The sequence below is a fragment of the Aotus nancymaae genome, unplaced genomic scaffold (genome assembly GCF_030222135.1).
Source record: "Aotus nancymaae isolate 86718 unplaced genomic scaffold, 86718_ANA_hifiasm-v0.15.2.pri h1tg000010l, whole genome shotgun sequence".
Classification (NCBI taxonomy): Eukaryota; Metazoa; Chordata; class Mammalia; order Primates; family Aotidae; genus Aotus; species Aotus nancymaae.
In genome coordinates, this window is record NW_026988421.1 from 37215927 (window position 1) to 37233531 (window position 17605).

General features: G+C 46.8%; 1 protein-coding gene across 3 annotated transcripts in view; it reads left to right on the forward strand.

Annotated features, from left to right (window-relative positions):
* Positions 1 to 17605, forward strand: part of MYOF (myoferlin) — a 179139-nt gene that overhangs the window by 152813 nt on the left and 8721 nt on the right. For all 3 annotated transcript variants that reach the window (XM_064374110.1, XM_021669047.2, XM_021669046.2), the window contains 7 exons: positions 2446 to 2616; positions 3373 to 3521; positions 6700 to 6839; positions 8983 to 9071; positions 9164 to 9259; positions 12630 to 12771; positions 15903 to 16002. In XM_064374110.1, coding sequence (XP_064230180.1) covers positions 2446 to 2616; positions 3373 to 3521; positions 6700 to 6839; positions 8983 to 9071; positions 9164 to 9259; positions 12630 to 12771; positions 15903 to 16002 — 887 coding nt within the window. The remainder of the gene's footprint in view (positions 1 to 2445; positions 2617 to 3372; positions 3522 to 6699; positions 6840 to 8982; positions 9072 to 9163; positions 9260 to 12629; positions 12772 to 15902; positions 16003 to 17605) is intronic.

The window sequence follows — 17605 nt, forward strand, 5'->3', positions numbered from 1 at the left end:
AATGGAAGTAATCCTCTGGCACCGCAATATGATCGTTTTCCTTTTCTTCCACTGATCCAGCCCCGAGGTCTAGACAGGAAAAGGCACGCAGGGCAGGAAGGAGGGCTTCTGTGAGGGAGACAGGGAAGCAGGGAAAGCCAGCTTTGAAGGGAGAAAGGCAACCCCGTCTGAATTGCTCGTCTCAGAGGAGCCAGGCACAAGCTTAATTAGGTGGCAGGAAAAGTCTTGCGCGGAGGCACCCTGGAAGGAAGCTGTGCTGTCAGGCTCTGCTCGGCCAATTGCTGTCTGGCAGGTGGGCAGACTTCCCCTCATTCAGCAGGGTGGAGCCAAGGAGCTGGTTCTGCAGCCCCTCAGATGGCTCCGGTCCATGCCTCAGTCTTAGGGGGTAGCTTTCTTCTCAGCAGAGACTCTTGGGGACTCTGGGACAGGAATTCAGGAAGGAGCAACCTTTCCTATGTGCGTGGTCATAACTCAGAGTCCTATCCATCATGGCAGATTGCATTCAAAAGAATATTGGTGTTTTCCACAGGATATTAATTGATAGTCCAAGAAAAAAAAATATTCCTTAGTGAAACCAAGACACTTAAGTTTAAAAAGATTATAAGGCTGGGTGCAGTGGTGCACACCTGTAATCCCAGCACTTTGGGAGGCCAAGGCAGGCAGATCACAAGATCAGGAGATCCAGACCACCCTGGCCAACACGATGAAACCCTGTCTCTACTAAAAACACAAAAAAGAACTGGGTGTGGTGGTGCATGCCTGTAATCCCACCTACTCGGGAGGCTGAAGCAGGAGAATCACTTGAACTGGGAGGCGGGAGGTTGCAGTGAGCTGAGATTGCGCCACTGCATTCCAGCCTGGTGACAGAGCGAGACTCCGTCTCAAAAAATACATATATATTATAATTACAGAACTTCTCAGAACCTTTAGTTTGTCCAGAAGAACTGCAAAAGAAGTGGTTCTCAACCACCAAAGAATTCTTTCTCCCAGAGACCACATGTGATTAGTTTCTTGGAATCTGGGATTGGAAACAGGATGTTTTGGGGCACGTGTGGGTAAGGTGCTTCATGTGTTGTCATGACTGAAGCATCTTTTCTCATATCCATTTTCTGCTCAAATGAATCAACATTCCTGGCTCTTTGGGCAGGAACCAGTCCATGCACCAGAGTGCACAGAGAAAGGGAGGAGGCAGAGAGGAGGTTTCTCATAGCTTCTCCTTCAACACAATGTATGAGCACCTTCTCTGGAGCCGGTCCCTCTGTGGACAGTGCAGATACAGAGCCCAAAGCCCACCCTCTAGTGTACATTGCCCACCCACCACAGAAAGCACTGTCTGATTCTTTATCTTCATCTCAGAAGTGTTTGCATTTTAATGTGGGTTCTTCAGAAAAAGCCTTAAAACACTGGAGCCAAGGGCAGACCCAGAGGGTCTGGGAGGAGGGAGGAGGGAAGAGGCTTCAGGGCACCCTGCACATCACACCTGTGGTGAATTGCACTCACTCCCCTCGCGTGTGCTTCTGTGTGGTGAGTCAAAGATGTTCCATGGGGCAGTGGTGTTTGTTGAGGCAGAGGGAGGAACCTAGAAGGGGCACAGGAGCGGGCTGTAAGTCAGGGTACTTGTGCCTTACTCATCTCCGAGCTGACTGGAGGTGCTCAGGTGAACAGCTAATGGGCATGTGATGATAAAGTTAATAATATCATAATACATCGTCATTATTATACTGGTGTTGGAGCAATGCACTCATGCCAAATGCTCTCTAAATATTTCTTCACTTGGTCAGGCGTGGTGGCTCACACCTGTAATCCCAGCACTTTTGGAGGCCGAGGCAGACAGATCACCTGAGGTCAGGAGTTCAATACCAGCCTGGCCAACATGGTGACACCCCATCTCTACTAAGAATACAAAATTAGCCAGATGTGCTGGTGCGTGCCTGTAATCCCAGCTACTCCGGAGGCTGAGGCAGGAGAATCACTTGAACCTGGAAGGCAGAGGTTGCAGTGAGTCGAGATTGTGCCATTTCCCTCCAACCTGGGCAACAATAGTGAAACTCGGTCTCAAAAAAAAAATTTTCTTCACTTGATCCTTCTAGTGACACTGGATTGGGAGGTGTTGTTATCACCACTTTACAGATGAGAAAACTTAGCACGTAGAAGTAACTGGTCTAGAGTCCCACAGCTGGTAAGCAGCAGAGGTAGGATTTGAACCTAGGCATTTAAAGCCCACAGTTTTCCCTGAGCAAGCATATGTTCTCTTCTTGTTCTTATTTCTAGTATGTACTGTTGATCAAGCATCCCCACTCACCACCACTCACCCTGGTTTTCCTACTTGGATGTCCTCCAGCAGCCATAACACGCACGGCCTGGGGACTCTGTGCACAGAACCTGGGTTTTTGTGAGGGACCCGGATGGATCGTGGAGATTCTGACATTGTATTTGTTTCTTTAGGATGTATGAACTGAGCTGCTACTTACCTCAAGAAAAAGACCTGAAAATTTCCGTCTATGATTATGACACCTTTACCCGGGATGAAAAAGTAGGAGAAACAATTATTGATCTGGAAAACCGATTCCTTTCCCGCTTTGGGTCCCACTGCGGCATACCGGAGCAGTACTGCATGTAAGTTGCTTTGACCTTACAAGAGGCACTTTGCTTCCTCTGACATTGGCACCTGGGGAGGCCTGGGCCCTCTACCTTAGTGCCCTCCTTCACTGAGACGCTGCTCCTGTCACTCAGTGAGGTACAAATTTCAAGCACAGGATTATTTTAGGCAATCTCAGGGCCACTGCATGGCGCCCATTCACATTACCATGTGTGTAAAATATGGCAGCTGGAGCAGTGCCGTGCGCTGGAAAATGGCACAGGTAGCAGCCCGGAACACCAGTTCCCTCGCTCTCCCTCATTGAGTCCCTTCTGCATGTCAAGGACTGAGGGCTGGGATTTGATGGCAGGGATTTCCTGCCCTTGGGAAATAGGGATTCTCTGTGCCCTCTACTTAATCAATTTCAGGAAGTCTCTCTTCCCCTGCCTGCTATGCAGTGTCTTTCCACAGTATCTGATGAGACATAGCTTGCAATTTCTAGTTTATGAGTTTGCCTATTGTGACTACAGTGATCTCAGTCAGACTCCTCACTTTTACAGAGGAGGAAACCGAGGGCTAAATAGATAAATAAATAAATACATTTGTTTTGCTGAGGCCAAAATAGCATGTGGATTCTTAATACTCTGAAAGATTTCTATGCCAAAGTCAGAGTGTAGCACGGATTCCCTGCTCCCTGTATGGGATCACCTGAGAGTATATGAGCATGTGTGTGTGACTCCGAGAAGAACCTACAGGCTCTGCCCTAACCCCAAGCCATGTGATGCTGTTCGCAGTTCTGGAGTCAATACCTGGCGAGATCAACTGAGACCAACACAGCTGCTTCAAAATGTCGCCAGATTCAAAGGCTTCCCACCACCCATCCTTTCCGAAGATGGGAATAGAATCAGATATGGAGGACGAGACTACAGTTTGGATGAATTTGGTGAGCACCTAGCTGTGGATTGTAAACTAGTACAAAGTATAGTAACCCAAATATGTTGCTGGGTTTGGGGATGTGAATAGACAGAGCCAGTGCCCTAATTATACCACATGAGACTCTACGCACATGACACTATCTAACAGCCACAGTAGAGTTCTGCTGTCTTGTCAAGTGTCAGAGTGGACACATTTTATTGACTGTCCTATGTTTTACTTGCCCTTTTTAGATCATAGCCATTTGAGCTGGACACAAAGTACTAGTAATGAACTAATTTCCATATAATGCATAATTAGCTCAAAAATACCCAGATGGTAGTGCAGGAATTTCCCTTCCAGGTTTATTCCATCATTTGGTCCAGCCCTCCTTGCAGAAGCTTCAGGGATGTTGTGGTTGGCTTGAAGAGCCTGCTAAGTTCCCATGTGGCTTGTGTCCAAGCTTGGGTCTTGCTCTTTCCCAAGCAGCAATTTATAATACAACCGGTCCTGACGCATCAACAGCTAGCCACACTATGACAAAAACTGCAGTTAGCATCACAGAGCATGCGAGCTGTGTTTCCATATTTTGCATGCGATTTAGACGCAAAAGGCCACATAGCTTTTGCCTGGTTCTTTTAAGACCCTCACTCTGGAGGACACTATCCATGTGTAAGGAGTCTGGCGGAATCTGCACCCAGAGCAGGCAGTGGCGGGTGCATGGGATATCCAGAGGGAGCTGAACAAAGGTGCACAGGCTGCCCCTCAACGTAATTCGTGACATTGTAAAAAACTGTTTTGAGGCCGAATGCGGTGGCTCACACCTGTAATACCAGCACTTTGGGAGGCTGAGGCGGGCAGATCATTTGAGCTCAGGAGTTCAAGACCAGCCTGGCCAACATGGTGAAAGCCCATCTCTACTAAAAGTATGAAAAAATGAGCCAGGCGTGGTGGCACATGGCTGTAATCCCAGCTACTTGGGAGGCTGAGGCACAAGAATGGCTTGAATCCAGGAAGCGGAGGTTGCAGTGAGCCGAGATCACGCCACTGCACTCCTGGGTGACAGTGAGATCCTGTCTCAAAAAACAAACAAACAAAACTGTGTTTTGTCTTTCCATTTTAAAGAGGACTTGGTATCAGGGATGATTAGATGTTTAAGAAATGTTGATGCTACTCCTAACATGTGAACTTGCAAACAGGATTGGAAATAAATTGGGAAGGATCATAGTCTAATGGTTAAGGATACCCCCAAACAAACTCCCCCCAAAAAAGCTGCATTAGTCACGAGGATTGTTCCAGTTACTATTGACACATAACAAATCACCCCAAAACTTAGTAACTAAGAACAGCCATTTTGCTTTGCTCTCAATTTCAGGGGGTCAGGAATTCAGGACAGACTCAGATGAGCAGTTCTGACAGAGGCTGGCCATGAGCTTGTGCCACAGGAGTAAATACAGAATGCTCCCACTTACCCGATCTGGAGTTCTGGTCCCTTTGCTGTTGGCAGTCCACAAGTTAGGTTTGGGCCTGGGTGGCTCATCACCTGTGATGCAGCCAGATGTCGGCTGAGGCTGCAGTCATCTGAAGGCCCTGCTGCAGGGAGTGGTCGGGGTCCCACACATGCAACTGACAGTTGATGCTGGCTCTTGGCTGGGGTTGATGACCAGAGCACCCACACAGGCCTTTCCAGCGTGGCAGACTCTGGGGACTCAGGCTCCTTACATGTGGATGGTGTCCCCCAGAGTGAAGGTCCCAAGAGAACCAGGCAGGAGCTGTGTGGCCTTTCATGTCTAAGCCTCAGAGTCATTCAGCATCTTTTCTCCATACTTTGGTGTCTGACTATGTCTCCAGATTCAAAGGGAAATGATACAGACCCACCTCTTCATGGGAGAAGTGTCAAGAGAATCTGGGGCCTATGTTTTTAGAATACCAGTGATGGCTGGGTGCGGTGGCTTATGCCTCTATTCCCAACACTTTGGGAGGCCAAGGTGGGCAGATCATTTGAGCCCAGGAGTTCAAGACCAGCCTGGCCAACATAGCAAAACCCCCTTTCTACTAAAAATATAAAACTTAGCCACATGTGGTGGCACACACCTGTAATCTCAGCTACTCAGGAGGCTGAGGCACAAGAATCACTTGAACCCGGGAGCTAGATGTTGCAGTGAGCCAAGATCATGCCACTGCACTCCAGCCTGGGTTACAGAGAGAGACGTCTCAAAACAAAAAACAAACCCACAGTGATGCTAGCTGTTGTAAAAATTGAACCTCCAAATTTCAGTGTTCTAACACAAAAGAAGTTCATTTCTCATTGATTCTAAGTAGGTATTCCTCCAGGTGGATGGCTGTCTTCCAAGCAGTGCTCCATGGACTCATGGCCCTGCCATCTTCTAGCTCTGCAGTTCTTCAGCACAGGAGTCTAAGGCTGCTGTTTCTTTTTGCAGCCAGAAGAGAAAGGCACAAAAGTCACATAGAGACTCCTACTACCCAGGAGGGATTTTTTCTTTTTTTTTTTTGAGACGGAGTCTCACTCTCTCACCCAGGCTGGAATGCAGTGGTGCAATCTCGGCTTGCTGCAACCTCTGCCTCCCAAGTTCAAGTGATTCTCCTGCTTCAGCCTCCCGCACAGCTGGGACTACAGGCGCACACCACCACACCCGGCTAATTTTTGTATTTGTAGTAGAGATGGGGTTTCACTATATTGGTCAGGCTGGTCTTGAACTCCCGACCTTGTGATCCTCCTGCCTTGGCCTCCCAAAGTGCTGGGATTACAGGTGTGAGCCACCATGCCCAGCCCCTAGGAGGGATTTATGGACCAGGTCTGGAGGTGATACACATGTCACTACCACCCATGTTACCCTCTGGCTGAACTGGGTCACATGGCCCCCTCTAACTGCAAGGGAGGCTGAGAAACGGGCAGGCCATCAGCTTGTGCCACAGAAGTAAATACAGAATGCTCCCACTTACCCGTTCTGGTGTCCTGGTTCCATTACTATTGGCAGTCCACAAATTAGTTCTGAGCCTGGGTAGGGCAGGGCTCCTGGTCAGAAGTGCTTTCTGTCAACTATTCCTTCACAAGTCCAAGTTTGCACGTTGGCGCTGCCTGTCCCTTTTGGCAAGGTCTGGGATGAAGTGCTGGAAACAGCTCCAGGCAGTCTGGCTGAACTATTCCCAAATCCTCATTCCTGCTTCAATGCCACTTTCCATTGCAGAAGCCAACAAAATCCTGCACCAGCACCTCGGGGCCCCTGAAGAGCGGCTTGCTCTTCACATCCTCAGGACTCAGGGGCTGGTCCCTGAGCACGTGGAAACAAGGACTTTGCACAGCACCTTCCAGCCCAACATCTCCCAGGTAAAGGGGCTCCCTGCCCTTGAAGACCCATTATCCCTGCCCCAAATGCAATGGCAATAGCTGACATGTTTGCCCTTTTATCTTGTTTGAGTACTTTTAGATGCACAGTAGAAGAGACTCAAATTAGCTTCATACCAAAGAGGAATTTATTATAAGAATTTCCAGGTAACTCTCTAAATCCAGGCAGGAGATTAGCTATGACTCAGAACAAACCTGAACCAGGGTCTCTCTGTGTCTCGTCTGTTTTTCTGAGTCTTATTTAATCTGCCCTCTTGCTGTGATCCCCTTCCTATGAGTTCAAATATTAGAGAGTCCTTGAGTGTTTATTGTAATGCAGCCCCATCTACTTCCAAATGCATAGGGATTTGTTGCCCAAATTGAACCACGATGTCCACCATGGGACCACTCACCTGCAGCGAGGTGGGCGGGGTCTGGGATGTGAGTGAGCTCAGCCAGCTTAGGAGGTGCCATCTGAGGCTAAAGTGTCAGGGAAGCAGGGACCGTGTAGATAGCAATGGGGGACATTCCACTCCCAGAAGATGGGGAGCACCTTCCACAGAAGCAAAGCAAGACATGACCACTGACAAAATAATCTATGTGGACGCTTGAGATAATGAAGATGTCCAGGCCATGCCTGCAGAGATTTGGATCCAGTAGGTCTAGGGAGGGTCCAGGAATTGGAATTTTAACAAGTACCTGAAGAGGTTCTGATCACACTTTAAGAAATAGTAATCTAATGGATGCAAATATTGTTGCCCCTAACAGTGAAACTGTGGACACGCTGATTGCTAAAGGGGTGGCCTGGGCTTTCTAGATTGTTTTGTCACATCCTTCTTGCTTTTATTTTATTCTACATTTCCATTTCTTCCTTTTCTTATTCTTCCTTTCACCAAAGAACCTATTCCTCCTTCATTCTCTCCTCTCACCCCTTGGCTGTGTAAGGAGTTTCAAGAAATGACAGAGTGAGGAAGATTTCTCCCTGGGAATCCACAAGCCCCATCACTTCTGCCTACAGCATTAGCCACAGACTGTGGCTGGGTGTGGGGAGACACTGGACGCCTAATGTTCTGTAGAGTGCTTGATGAATTGTAGAGCCTGAGCCCTAGAGATTAGTTGGAGGAGAGTCGTAGTAAAATATATCCCTTTTCAAGAGCTCCACTTAATGCATGTTTATCACAATGCATTAGAAAGCCAGTGTAGGGGTTTCCTTGGCAACTGTCTTGAAGATCAGTTTGTTTTTGTCTGAAGACAGAGTCTACAGAACATTCTAAAACACTTTGAAGAATATAAATTGGTTTGTATGGTTGGTATAGTTTTTTTCATGGCATTCCTGACCTGTCTGGAAGAACAGTTGAGTCAGACGGATGGGCCCAGTCTGGGGCAGTCAAAGAGCTGAGCAGGACCTCACCAAGATGGCAGCACAAACGTCAGTCTAGGCTTTCAAGATGGCAGCACAAATGTCAGTTCAGGCTTTTACCTCTCCTTCCTGCTAGCCACTTACCTGGTGGTGGGCACTAATGAACCAATGGCAAGAAAGCCTTACCTTTTGGGAGCTGTAATGTTCATGTCATTGAACTTCTCTTTTGAAAATGCTACGTTGTAAGTTTTTCTTTTACAAAATTAAGTACCATTTTCACTAATTGCATTCATTACTTTGATTTTGTACTTTGAGGTAAGTAGAGAAACCCTTGGGTATGGCAAAACTGGGATTGGTGTCAGGTGAGCAATGTGGTGATGGATGGAATAACAGCATAACTGCTAAAGGTGAAGGACCCAATTTTAAGTCATTCTAAGAAGGTGTGCGTGTGTGCATGCCTGCATGTGGAGGGTGTGTGTGTGTTGGGGTTGGGTTAGTGATGGGAAGTCCCCAGTTTTATTAACCAGGTGAGACCCAGACTATGATACAGGTGGGCACGTGCAGCCATCAGAGACCCCTGGGTGAGAGTGGAAAGCAGTGGCCTAAATGACGTTGTACATACAAGATTAATCTTGGTCTGCTCTACTCTACTTCTTGCCTTCCATATGGACTAATAAATTAGAAGGACCAAAGAAATAGTTTTCCCCTAAGAAATATGAAAGAAAATTGTGGCTTCTGCTACCCATCATATAACTTCAGTCCTCTTTTCATTTTCAAATGGTTTAGGGGAAACTTCAGATGTGGGTGGATGTTTTCCCCAAGAGTTTGGGGCCACCAGGCCCTCCTTTCAACATCACACCCCGGAAAGCCAAGAAGTAAGTCATCTTGAGACCCTGCTACATACACTGGGCTGGGGACTTGGTCCAGGACCACAAAAAAAGTTACCTTCCAACTGTGCTTCTTGCAGATACTACCTGCGTGTGATCATCTGGAACACCAAGGACGTTATCTTGGATGAGAAAAGCATCACAGGAGAGGAAATGAGCGACATCTACGTCAAAGGGTAAGGTTAGCACACGAGAGACTTTGCCAAGCTCAGGCAAAGCTCAGACTCTCTCCTTCATGAGCTTTCATTACTGAATATGCCCAAGATAGGATTCTTGGTTTTTTGAAGCTATTTTATCTCATTAATGTGATCTGCTTAGGTAGCTCCTGGAAAGCAAAGGGAAGAGAATAGAGAAAGAGACAGCGAGAACTGTATGGACCTTGTTTATGAGCAATGCTATGTAAGGATTATAAGAACTGATAAATACTTCTTTGTTTCTTTTTTAACAAAGTGGATTTTCTTCAGTTTCTTAAGCAGACTTATTATTTCTGGGACTTTCTAGCCATGTATTTTCTTTTTATTCCTCTTTGATACCCTGAATAACTAGCCTTCGAAACACAAGTAAAGCTTCCAAAATTTCTTTTTCTGCATATTTTATTACCAGCAGCTCATGTCTGTGGAAAAGAGGAAATGTTCACAGATTTCAAAAGAAGTCATTTATTCTACCAACCTGCACTGAGTGCCAGCATCCAATATGTCAAGTGTCATTGTAGTTCATTATTCTCTTGCCTAATTCAATTTCAGTCGTCTGTGTGGATGGCTGTGGCTCAGTCATAGATGTTGAGTGCAGTACAGCATAGCGACTAAATTCTGGTACTTTCCCTGCTGGCTGGACAAGGTAGTTAGCTCGCTGTTCCTCATCTGTAAAATGGAGATAATTATTACTCCTCCTTCCCAGGGATATTCAGATGATCCAGTTATTCGAAACGTTTAGGACAGTGCCTGGCAGATAGAACACACTCTGTGAGTGTTAGCTGGGATTGCTGCTCTTCCACATAGACTGAGTTTGGTGCCTTGGTACATAAAAGATAAGACTTGTAACATTTAATATATTCATAAAGTAAGAACAAAGTTTCAGTTATAATCCCATGTGGCCTTCAATCAAAACTTTGTTAAAGATATAATTAGTATCATTTAGGTTCACTGTAAACGGAATGTTTCATCAAGTTCATTATTCTTTCTCATTTCTGGATCTCATTACCATTCCCCGGGGAAAAGTAATCTCAGCTAATTATAGATATGCAAATTTATTTGACTATCATAAGCATTATTATTTTTTTTCAGATCAGGGCAACAAACTCAAGTAATTCTGAACTGAGAGAAGATACCTCTAATCAGAGAATAAAGCTCAACTTAAAGCACCTTGTAAAATTTGGAATAAAAATCTAAACACTATTTGTGAAAAGATGGATCATGCATAAATCCCAAGGCTAGCACTAGACACAGCTGGGTATTGTATTACATACCAAGCTATACCTACATGTACACAAATACATACACCTAGAGGATTCATTTGACTTGTCTTAAAGTATGAAAAGATTGATGTTTAAAATTAAATGTGAAAATTCACCAAAAAAGAGAGGAAGAGCTGCAGAGGGTGAGCAGTCTAGGGAAGGATGATGGTGACTCTTGGGGGTGGGTCAAGAGGTGAGGCCACCAAGGTCATGGCCAAGAGAATGTGAACTCTCTCACTGAGTTACTTTAAAAGCTAATAGTCAAAACTGGGCATGGTGGTTCATGCCTGCAGTCTCAGCTACTCAGGAGTCTCAGGCAGGAGGATCACTTGAGCCCCATAGTTTGAGTCCAGCCTGGGCAGCATAGTGAGACCCTGGCTCTTAAAAAAAAAAAAAAAAAAAGGTTGAGAGTCAAAAGGAATCTCTCAACTCATTTATCTAGTCAGTTAATTGACTAGCAAAAAGGAAAACTACCGTAGCTGATTGATGTTAATACCACTACTAATAGTAGGACTTAATATTTTCGAGTGACTTTGTAGTCTCCATGGTTCTTTGAGGCAGAGTAACAGATGTGGACTTTGGAATCAGACTGACCTGGGAATCATACTTAGTTCTGTCAGTTCTGGGCTATGTGACCTTGTGCAAGTTATTATATCCTCTTTGAACCTCAGTATCCTCTTCCATATAATGGAGATAGATAGTTACACAGTTGTTGGGAAGAATAAAATAATGCATGTGGCCAGGCGTGGTGGCTCACGCCTGTAATCCCAGCACTCAGGCCCACTGAGGTGGGCAGATCGTAAAGTCAGGAGATTGAGACCATCCTGGCTAACATGGTGAAACCCCATCTCTATTAAAAATAGGAAAAATGAGCTGGGTGTGGTGGTGGGTGCCTGTAGTCCCAGCTACTTGAGAGGCTGAGGCAGGAGAAGCACTTACACCCTCAAGGTAGAGGTTGCAGAGAGCTGAGATCATGCCACTACACTCCAGCCTGGGCGACAGAGCAAGACTGTGTCTCAAAAAATAACAGTAATAATAATAATGCATGTTAAGTTACCTGCTCATAGAAGAGGATAACCATGAGTTAACGGTGTCCCCATTCCCACTCTGTCCCTGCTGAACCGTAGTCTTATGCTGACCCTGTGAAGGGAACACATATCATTAATCTCATTTTACAGATGGGAGATGAGGCTCAGAGAGTTTCTCAGCTAGGCCTGCCTCCTACCAAGAGTCTCTATCTGTCTGTGGGGTCCAGCCATCAATGTTTTTAAAAGTTCCCCAGTTGATTCTAATGCGATTCTAATGTGTAGTTTTGAGAACCATGCGCTCTATTGCTTTGCCGGTGTAAAATCAAATGTTACCCCCTGGTTTCAAACTGGAAGTCTTCCCAGTAGCAACAGCTCCTTTCTGGGCACACTCATTCATTCATTCCTTCAGTTGGTATTTATCTCGTGTCTACCCTGTGCCAGGCACAAGCAGAAGAAAACTTTTCAAATGTTAAAAGTTAAGATGTTACCGAAATGAATGCTCATAGATATGCATATGGAAATAAGAGCTGACATCTTCCTTGCCAGTATCATTAATATTATCATAGTGAATTTAAGAATAATTTTTAAAAAGGAAGCTGTAAGATTACCTGATTTGTGCTTCTTTTGTTTGCTTAAATATGGGAAAGGAAATGCTAAAATTTTGAGCTAACTCATATTCATTTAACCTATCAGCAGTGCTGACAGACACTGATGAGTTATAGTTGTGACGACTAAAATCATAGCCAGCAGGCTTCAATGTACCCAAAATAGAAGTTACATTGTTGATATTTTCCAGAAAATTTCACCTTAACCCTGTTAACTGAAGTCTAAAGGGTTTCCTGCTTTGGTTTTAGAGGAATGATATTTTCTTTGGCCACAACCTGTGTTGGATGCAATAGAGCACCTCCCCTCCATAAATCACCCCCAGCTCCGTAGATAACTGGAATCTGCCCAAGAAAATTGCATTAATTCACCCGCTCTTTGCTCCCCTAATTACTGCACAATTTTGTGGCTAGATTACTTGTCAATCACGTGAAGCTAAGTCTGTTTGCCTCTGCCTTTCAGCTGGATTCCTGGCAATGAAGAAAACAAACAGAAAACAGATGTCCATTACAGATCCTTGGATGGCGAAGGGAATTTTAACTGGAGATTTGTTTTCCCGTTTGACTACCTTCCAGCTGAACAACTCTGCATCGTTGCAAAAAAAGTGAGTTCTGAACTAATGTCAATGGGAAGTGGGTATCATGGATCGTCCTGAACTCAGAAACTGGAGCTCTACCTACCTACCTCTAGTATGAGGATCTGAGGATCTTAAGATGCTCAGGACTTCAGAGGTCGCTGAGTCTGGCTCCTTCTAAGTAGAGGCGGGGAATCTGCCACCTTGATACTTGTCCAAGGTCACACCCCCAGGACAGGTATTTGTTTCATTAGGAAGCATAAGGAGCACAACTTTCTTTCCCCTCACATATTGGTGGCAGGGTGAAGGATAAAGGGTAGAAGTTATGATTTTGTATTTATATAAACAACAGCCTAAGTGTGTTCTTTATGTGATGGGGAGACTGATGTCTTCCCATGAGAGGCAGAGTCAAGCAGAGGCTCATTATTAAAGTGGATGAAATGTCCCTTTTTCCTTCCTTATTAAGCCTCCACATCTTGGCCAGGCTCAGTGGCTCACACCTGTAATACTAGCACTTTGGGAGACTGAGGCAGCCAGATCACCTGATGTCAGGAGTTTGAGACCAGCCTGGCCAACATGGTGAAACTCCATCTCTACTAAAAATACAAAAATTAGCTGGGTGTGGTGGTGGGTGCCTGTAATTTCAGCTACTCAGGAGGCTGAGGCAGGAGAATTGCTTGAGCCCGGGAGGCGGAGGTTACACTGAGCCAAGACCACGCTGCTGCACTCCAGCCTGGGCAACAGAGGGAGACTCTGTCTCAAAAAACCAAAAAACAAAACAAAAAAACCTCCATATCTGCTTTACCTCCTTCAGAGGCACCTCCATGAGGGCTCAGGGTCCTCCTGGTCTTAACTAGTTAGACTTTCAGTTACAGAACTCAACTCAAACTGGCTGATACCAGGAAAAGGCATATATTGTTCACATTACCAAAAAGTCCAGGGGTCTGCTGGCTTTAGGCCCATCTGGATCCCACGGTGAAGTTATGATGACTTTAGAAATTGGTCTCACCTTCTCCACCCCTCTGCTCCGCCCTCCTCCATGGGCTCTTCCCGGGGGGACAGTGGCAGTCCCAGCTCACATCCTGTCCTCCCCACAAACCTCAGGAGAAAGAGAAGAGCGAAGCCCTCCTGGGGCCAACCAGAGTTCTGGAATTGGGCCTCAGTGTCTCTGCTTTTGGGGGTCATGTGCCTATCCCTGAATCAACCATTACTGCCCAGGGATGCTCTAATTGGCCAGACTCTAGAGTTAAACACAGAGGCAGCTCCTCTAAAATTTGGCAGTTAGGGGAGTCCCCCAAGGAAAATCTGGGTGCTTTCACCCAAAAAAGGGGGTCTAGAACCTGCATAGACAATAACAACAGATGTCTTCCAGCAATGCCCTGTTCCATTCCTGCCTCCACATTCTACCAGCTTGTCCTAGCTCTGCCTGGTCACCTCCCCCCACGACATCTGATGAAAATGTACCAGCCCTGTGTCGCATCAGGCCTACCCTCTGCTGGCCCTACTCAGTGCTAATGCTGTAGTAAGCACTGTTTTCATACCAGTGGGATGAATGCCTTCAAAGGAGACTTTGAGATGGGTCTCACTCTGTCAGCCAGGCTCACTCACGGCTCACTGCAACCTTGACCTCCTGGGCTCAAGCAATCCTCCCACCTCCCTAGTAGCTGGAACTACAGGCATGCATCACCATACCTGACTAATTTTTGTATTTTTTATAGAGACAGGGTTTCACTTTGTTGCCCAGGCTGGTCTCGAACTCCTGGGATCAAGCCATTCTCCCACCCTTGGCCTCCGAAAGTGCCAAACAGAGCTTTCAGGAGGCACAGAGGCTCAATGTGATATCAAAAATGCACTTTCAGACGGTGTGGCAGAATTGGGTGGGAGTCAGGAAGGGACTGGGTCAGATGGGCCTTTAAGTATGGTTCCCTTTCCCGTTTACCCACATCTAGTGCTGGACCTCCCCATACCCTGTGGTGCTTGGAGCATGATCCCACCCAGGACAGTCAGGCAGCAACAGCAGAGTGGGCTGCCCAGCGCCTCAGAGCCAGGCTCCCTGAGCCCTGCAAGGGACAACATTCCTGAAATATGACAAACAAGAAACAATCTAGCGATCTGCCTTCAAATTCATGAAGCACTGGAGAAATTCCCTTTCTACTGGGAACAGAGGAACTTAGGTGTATCTGGACTGTGGAGATGTTTAGTCTTGGTTAACATTATCTGAGGTAATGGAGGCAAGAACTTGCAGGATACTTACCTAGTCCTCCTTCTACCTACCTTTAGTATGAGGATCTGAGGGTCTTAAGTGACCACAAGCCAACAAAAGCCAGTGGTATTTTTCTTTTATTCTTTTTTTTTTGAGATAGACTCTTGCTGTTGCCCAGGCTGGAGTGCAGTGGTGCCATCTCGGCTCACTGCAACCTCCACCTCCCAGGTTCAAGTGATTCTTGTGCCTCAGCCTCCTGAGTAGCTGGGATTACAGGCATGCACCATCATGCCCAGCTAAGTTTTGTATTTTTAGTAGAGTCGGGGTTTCACCATGTTGGCCAGGCTGGTCTCAAACTCCTGGCCTCCAGTAATCTACCCGCCTTCTAGAATGCTGGGATTACAAGCCACCGTACCCGGCCCAGTGGTATTTTTCAAAGGTCAAAATCCCAGGACATTCTCAATCTGCACTGATGAAAGAGTAGAGTCTGAGCCCCCTTCTCCTTACCCGCATGTAAAATGAGAGCACACGCAGACATCTGTGTGGGTGCGGGGGTGGGTGGAAAGTTAATGAGCAGAAGTGACACCCCAGAGGGTGATACTGCAGGCTGGCCTAGAGGATAATCTAAGTAGGACACAGTGGTCTTCAGAGGGGAGATGAATCACTCTCCAACCCCCAGGTGGCAGCAGGAAGTCACACTGATAGAGACATGGCAAGAAAACTTCTGTCTGGGAACTGACTGGGACATTCTTTTAGTTGTCCAGCTTGTGATTTCCTGGGGAGGCTGACTGTTCTCCATACAGATAGAGTGGAAGGATTAGGCCCAAGGGAGTGTCAGGGTGGGGGTGAAAGGAGAGAAAGGCCCCAGGCTTGATGCTGTCTTACGGAGCCAAAGGTGAGTGTGTTGGAGTCCAGTCATCAGGATCACCTGGTGTGTTCATGCTTCTTTTCATTTCAGGAGCATTTCTGGAGTATTGACCAAACAGAGTTTCGAGTCCCACCCAGACTGATCATTCAGATATGGGACAATGACAAGTTTTCCCTGGATGACTACTTGGGTAGGGCTTACATTTGGATCATTGTTTCTAAGAAACGGTACTTGGACTTAGTGAAGTTAATGAAAACTTGGAAGGAATTCTTTAAATCTTCCATACTTTTTGGTAATGGGGGCCTGGTCGGGGAACAGGGGACACACCCACTGCCTGCATGAGCTCTTGGCAGTGCGGCCTGACAGTGCATGTCACCCCTTTTCAAGGGCCCTGGTGAAGGTCTTGCACCAGATCCTGTCTGTGAAGACTCAAATCCTGTTTCCGCAGGGGGATGCCACACTCCTATTTTGCAGTCACTCTCTCCTCAGCACCTGGGAATCAGCTCCCACCCTCCTCCATCTGCTCCCAAGATACCAAGGTCCCCCAGTGCCCCCCAGCCATTGCTTCTGCCCCTAGGCCCATCCTCCTCTGTGATAAGGGTGCTAGTTGAATGCACCCTCAGCCTGGGCTCCTGACTCTCCTGGCGCACTCCTCCCTCGCCCCCCATGGCACTGTGCTCTCCAGATTTTCACTCTCCCAAGCTCTGGCCTTGTCACATTAGCCAGCTCTGTTTCTGCATCCCACTCTTTTTATTTTTTATTTTTGGAGACAGGTCTCTGTCTCCCAGGCTGGAATGCAGTGGCATGATCATAGCTCACTGCAGCCTCAACCCCCTGGGCTCAAGAAATTCTTCCACCTCAGCCTCCTGAGTAGCTGGGTCTACAGGCATGTACCAACACACCTAATTTATTTTTTACTTTTTAATAGAGATGAGGTCTCACTATGTTGCCCAGGCTGGTCTTGAACCCCTGAGCTCAAGCAATCCTCACACCTCAGCCTCCCACAGTGCCAGGATTACAAGCATGAGCCACAATGCCCAGCCTCTCTCTCTACATACAGGCCTTCCCTGAGGTTCTTCTTTCCTCCAACCCTGCCAACCGCCCCTCCAGTGATTTACCCACTCACCCTAGTGGAAGGGCATGCTTCAACTCTCTCCTTTCAGCAAGGGAGAGCTCCTCACCCAGCCCGTGTAGCCTGCGTGCTCACGGTGCCTGCTGTACAGAGGAAATTGTTGCGAGGGTCATTCCCGATTTCTGGCAGAACCTCCCCCTTTTATCTTTGGCTGGCAGCTCGCATGTACTGTGGCTGAAATCTCACTCAGCATGTCTTCCCTGATCCCCACGCCACTCTCCTCAGGAACTTACTTAGCAGCTCATGACCCCTCTACTTCCCCAGCTATCGAGGCAAAAGCACTCAGAGTCCTCTGCGGTTTTCCTCCTCTCTCCCCCAACACCCCGCCAGCCACTCTGTCCTAGCAGTTCATCGTTTTCTCTCGCACACTTGTTTTCTTAGTCCTGTGATCACTGCCGCTTGCCTTTTCAACCTCATTTTCTCCTGGCAGTGGTGCGATCTCTGCTAGGACATGTCCCTCCTGGCAGAGGAAACACCCCCCAGAGGTTGTGTCGTCTTTATCCGTTTTCCCCGCACAGCACCTCACGCAATGGTTTTGACTTAGTGCTTAGTAAGAGGTCAATAAGCAAATGAGTATGCAAAGTAGGCTTACCTAAAGCATATGGAGAGTAAATTCTAGGATCATAAAGAGTTTGTTCTTGGCTTTTTTGTTTGTTTGTTG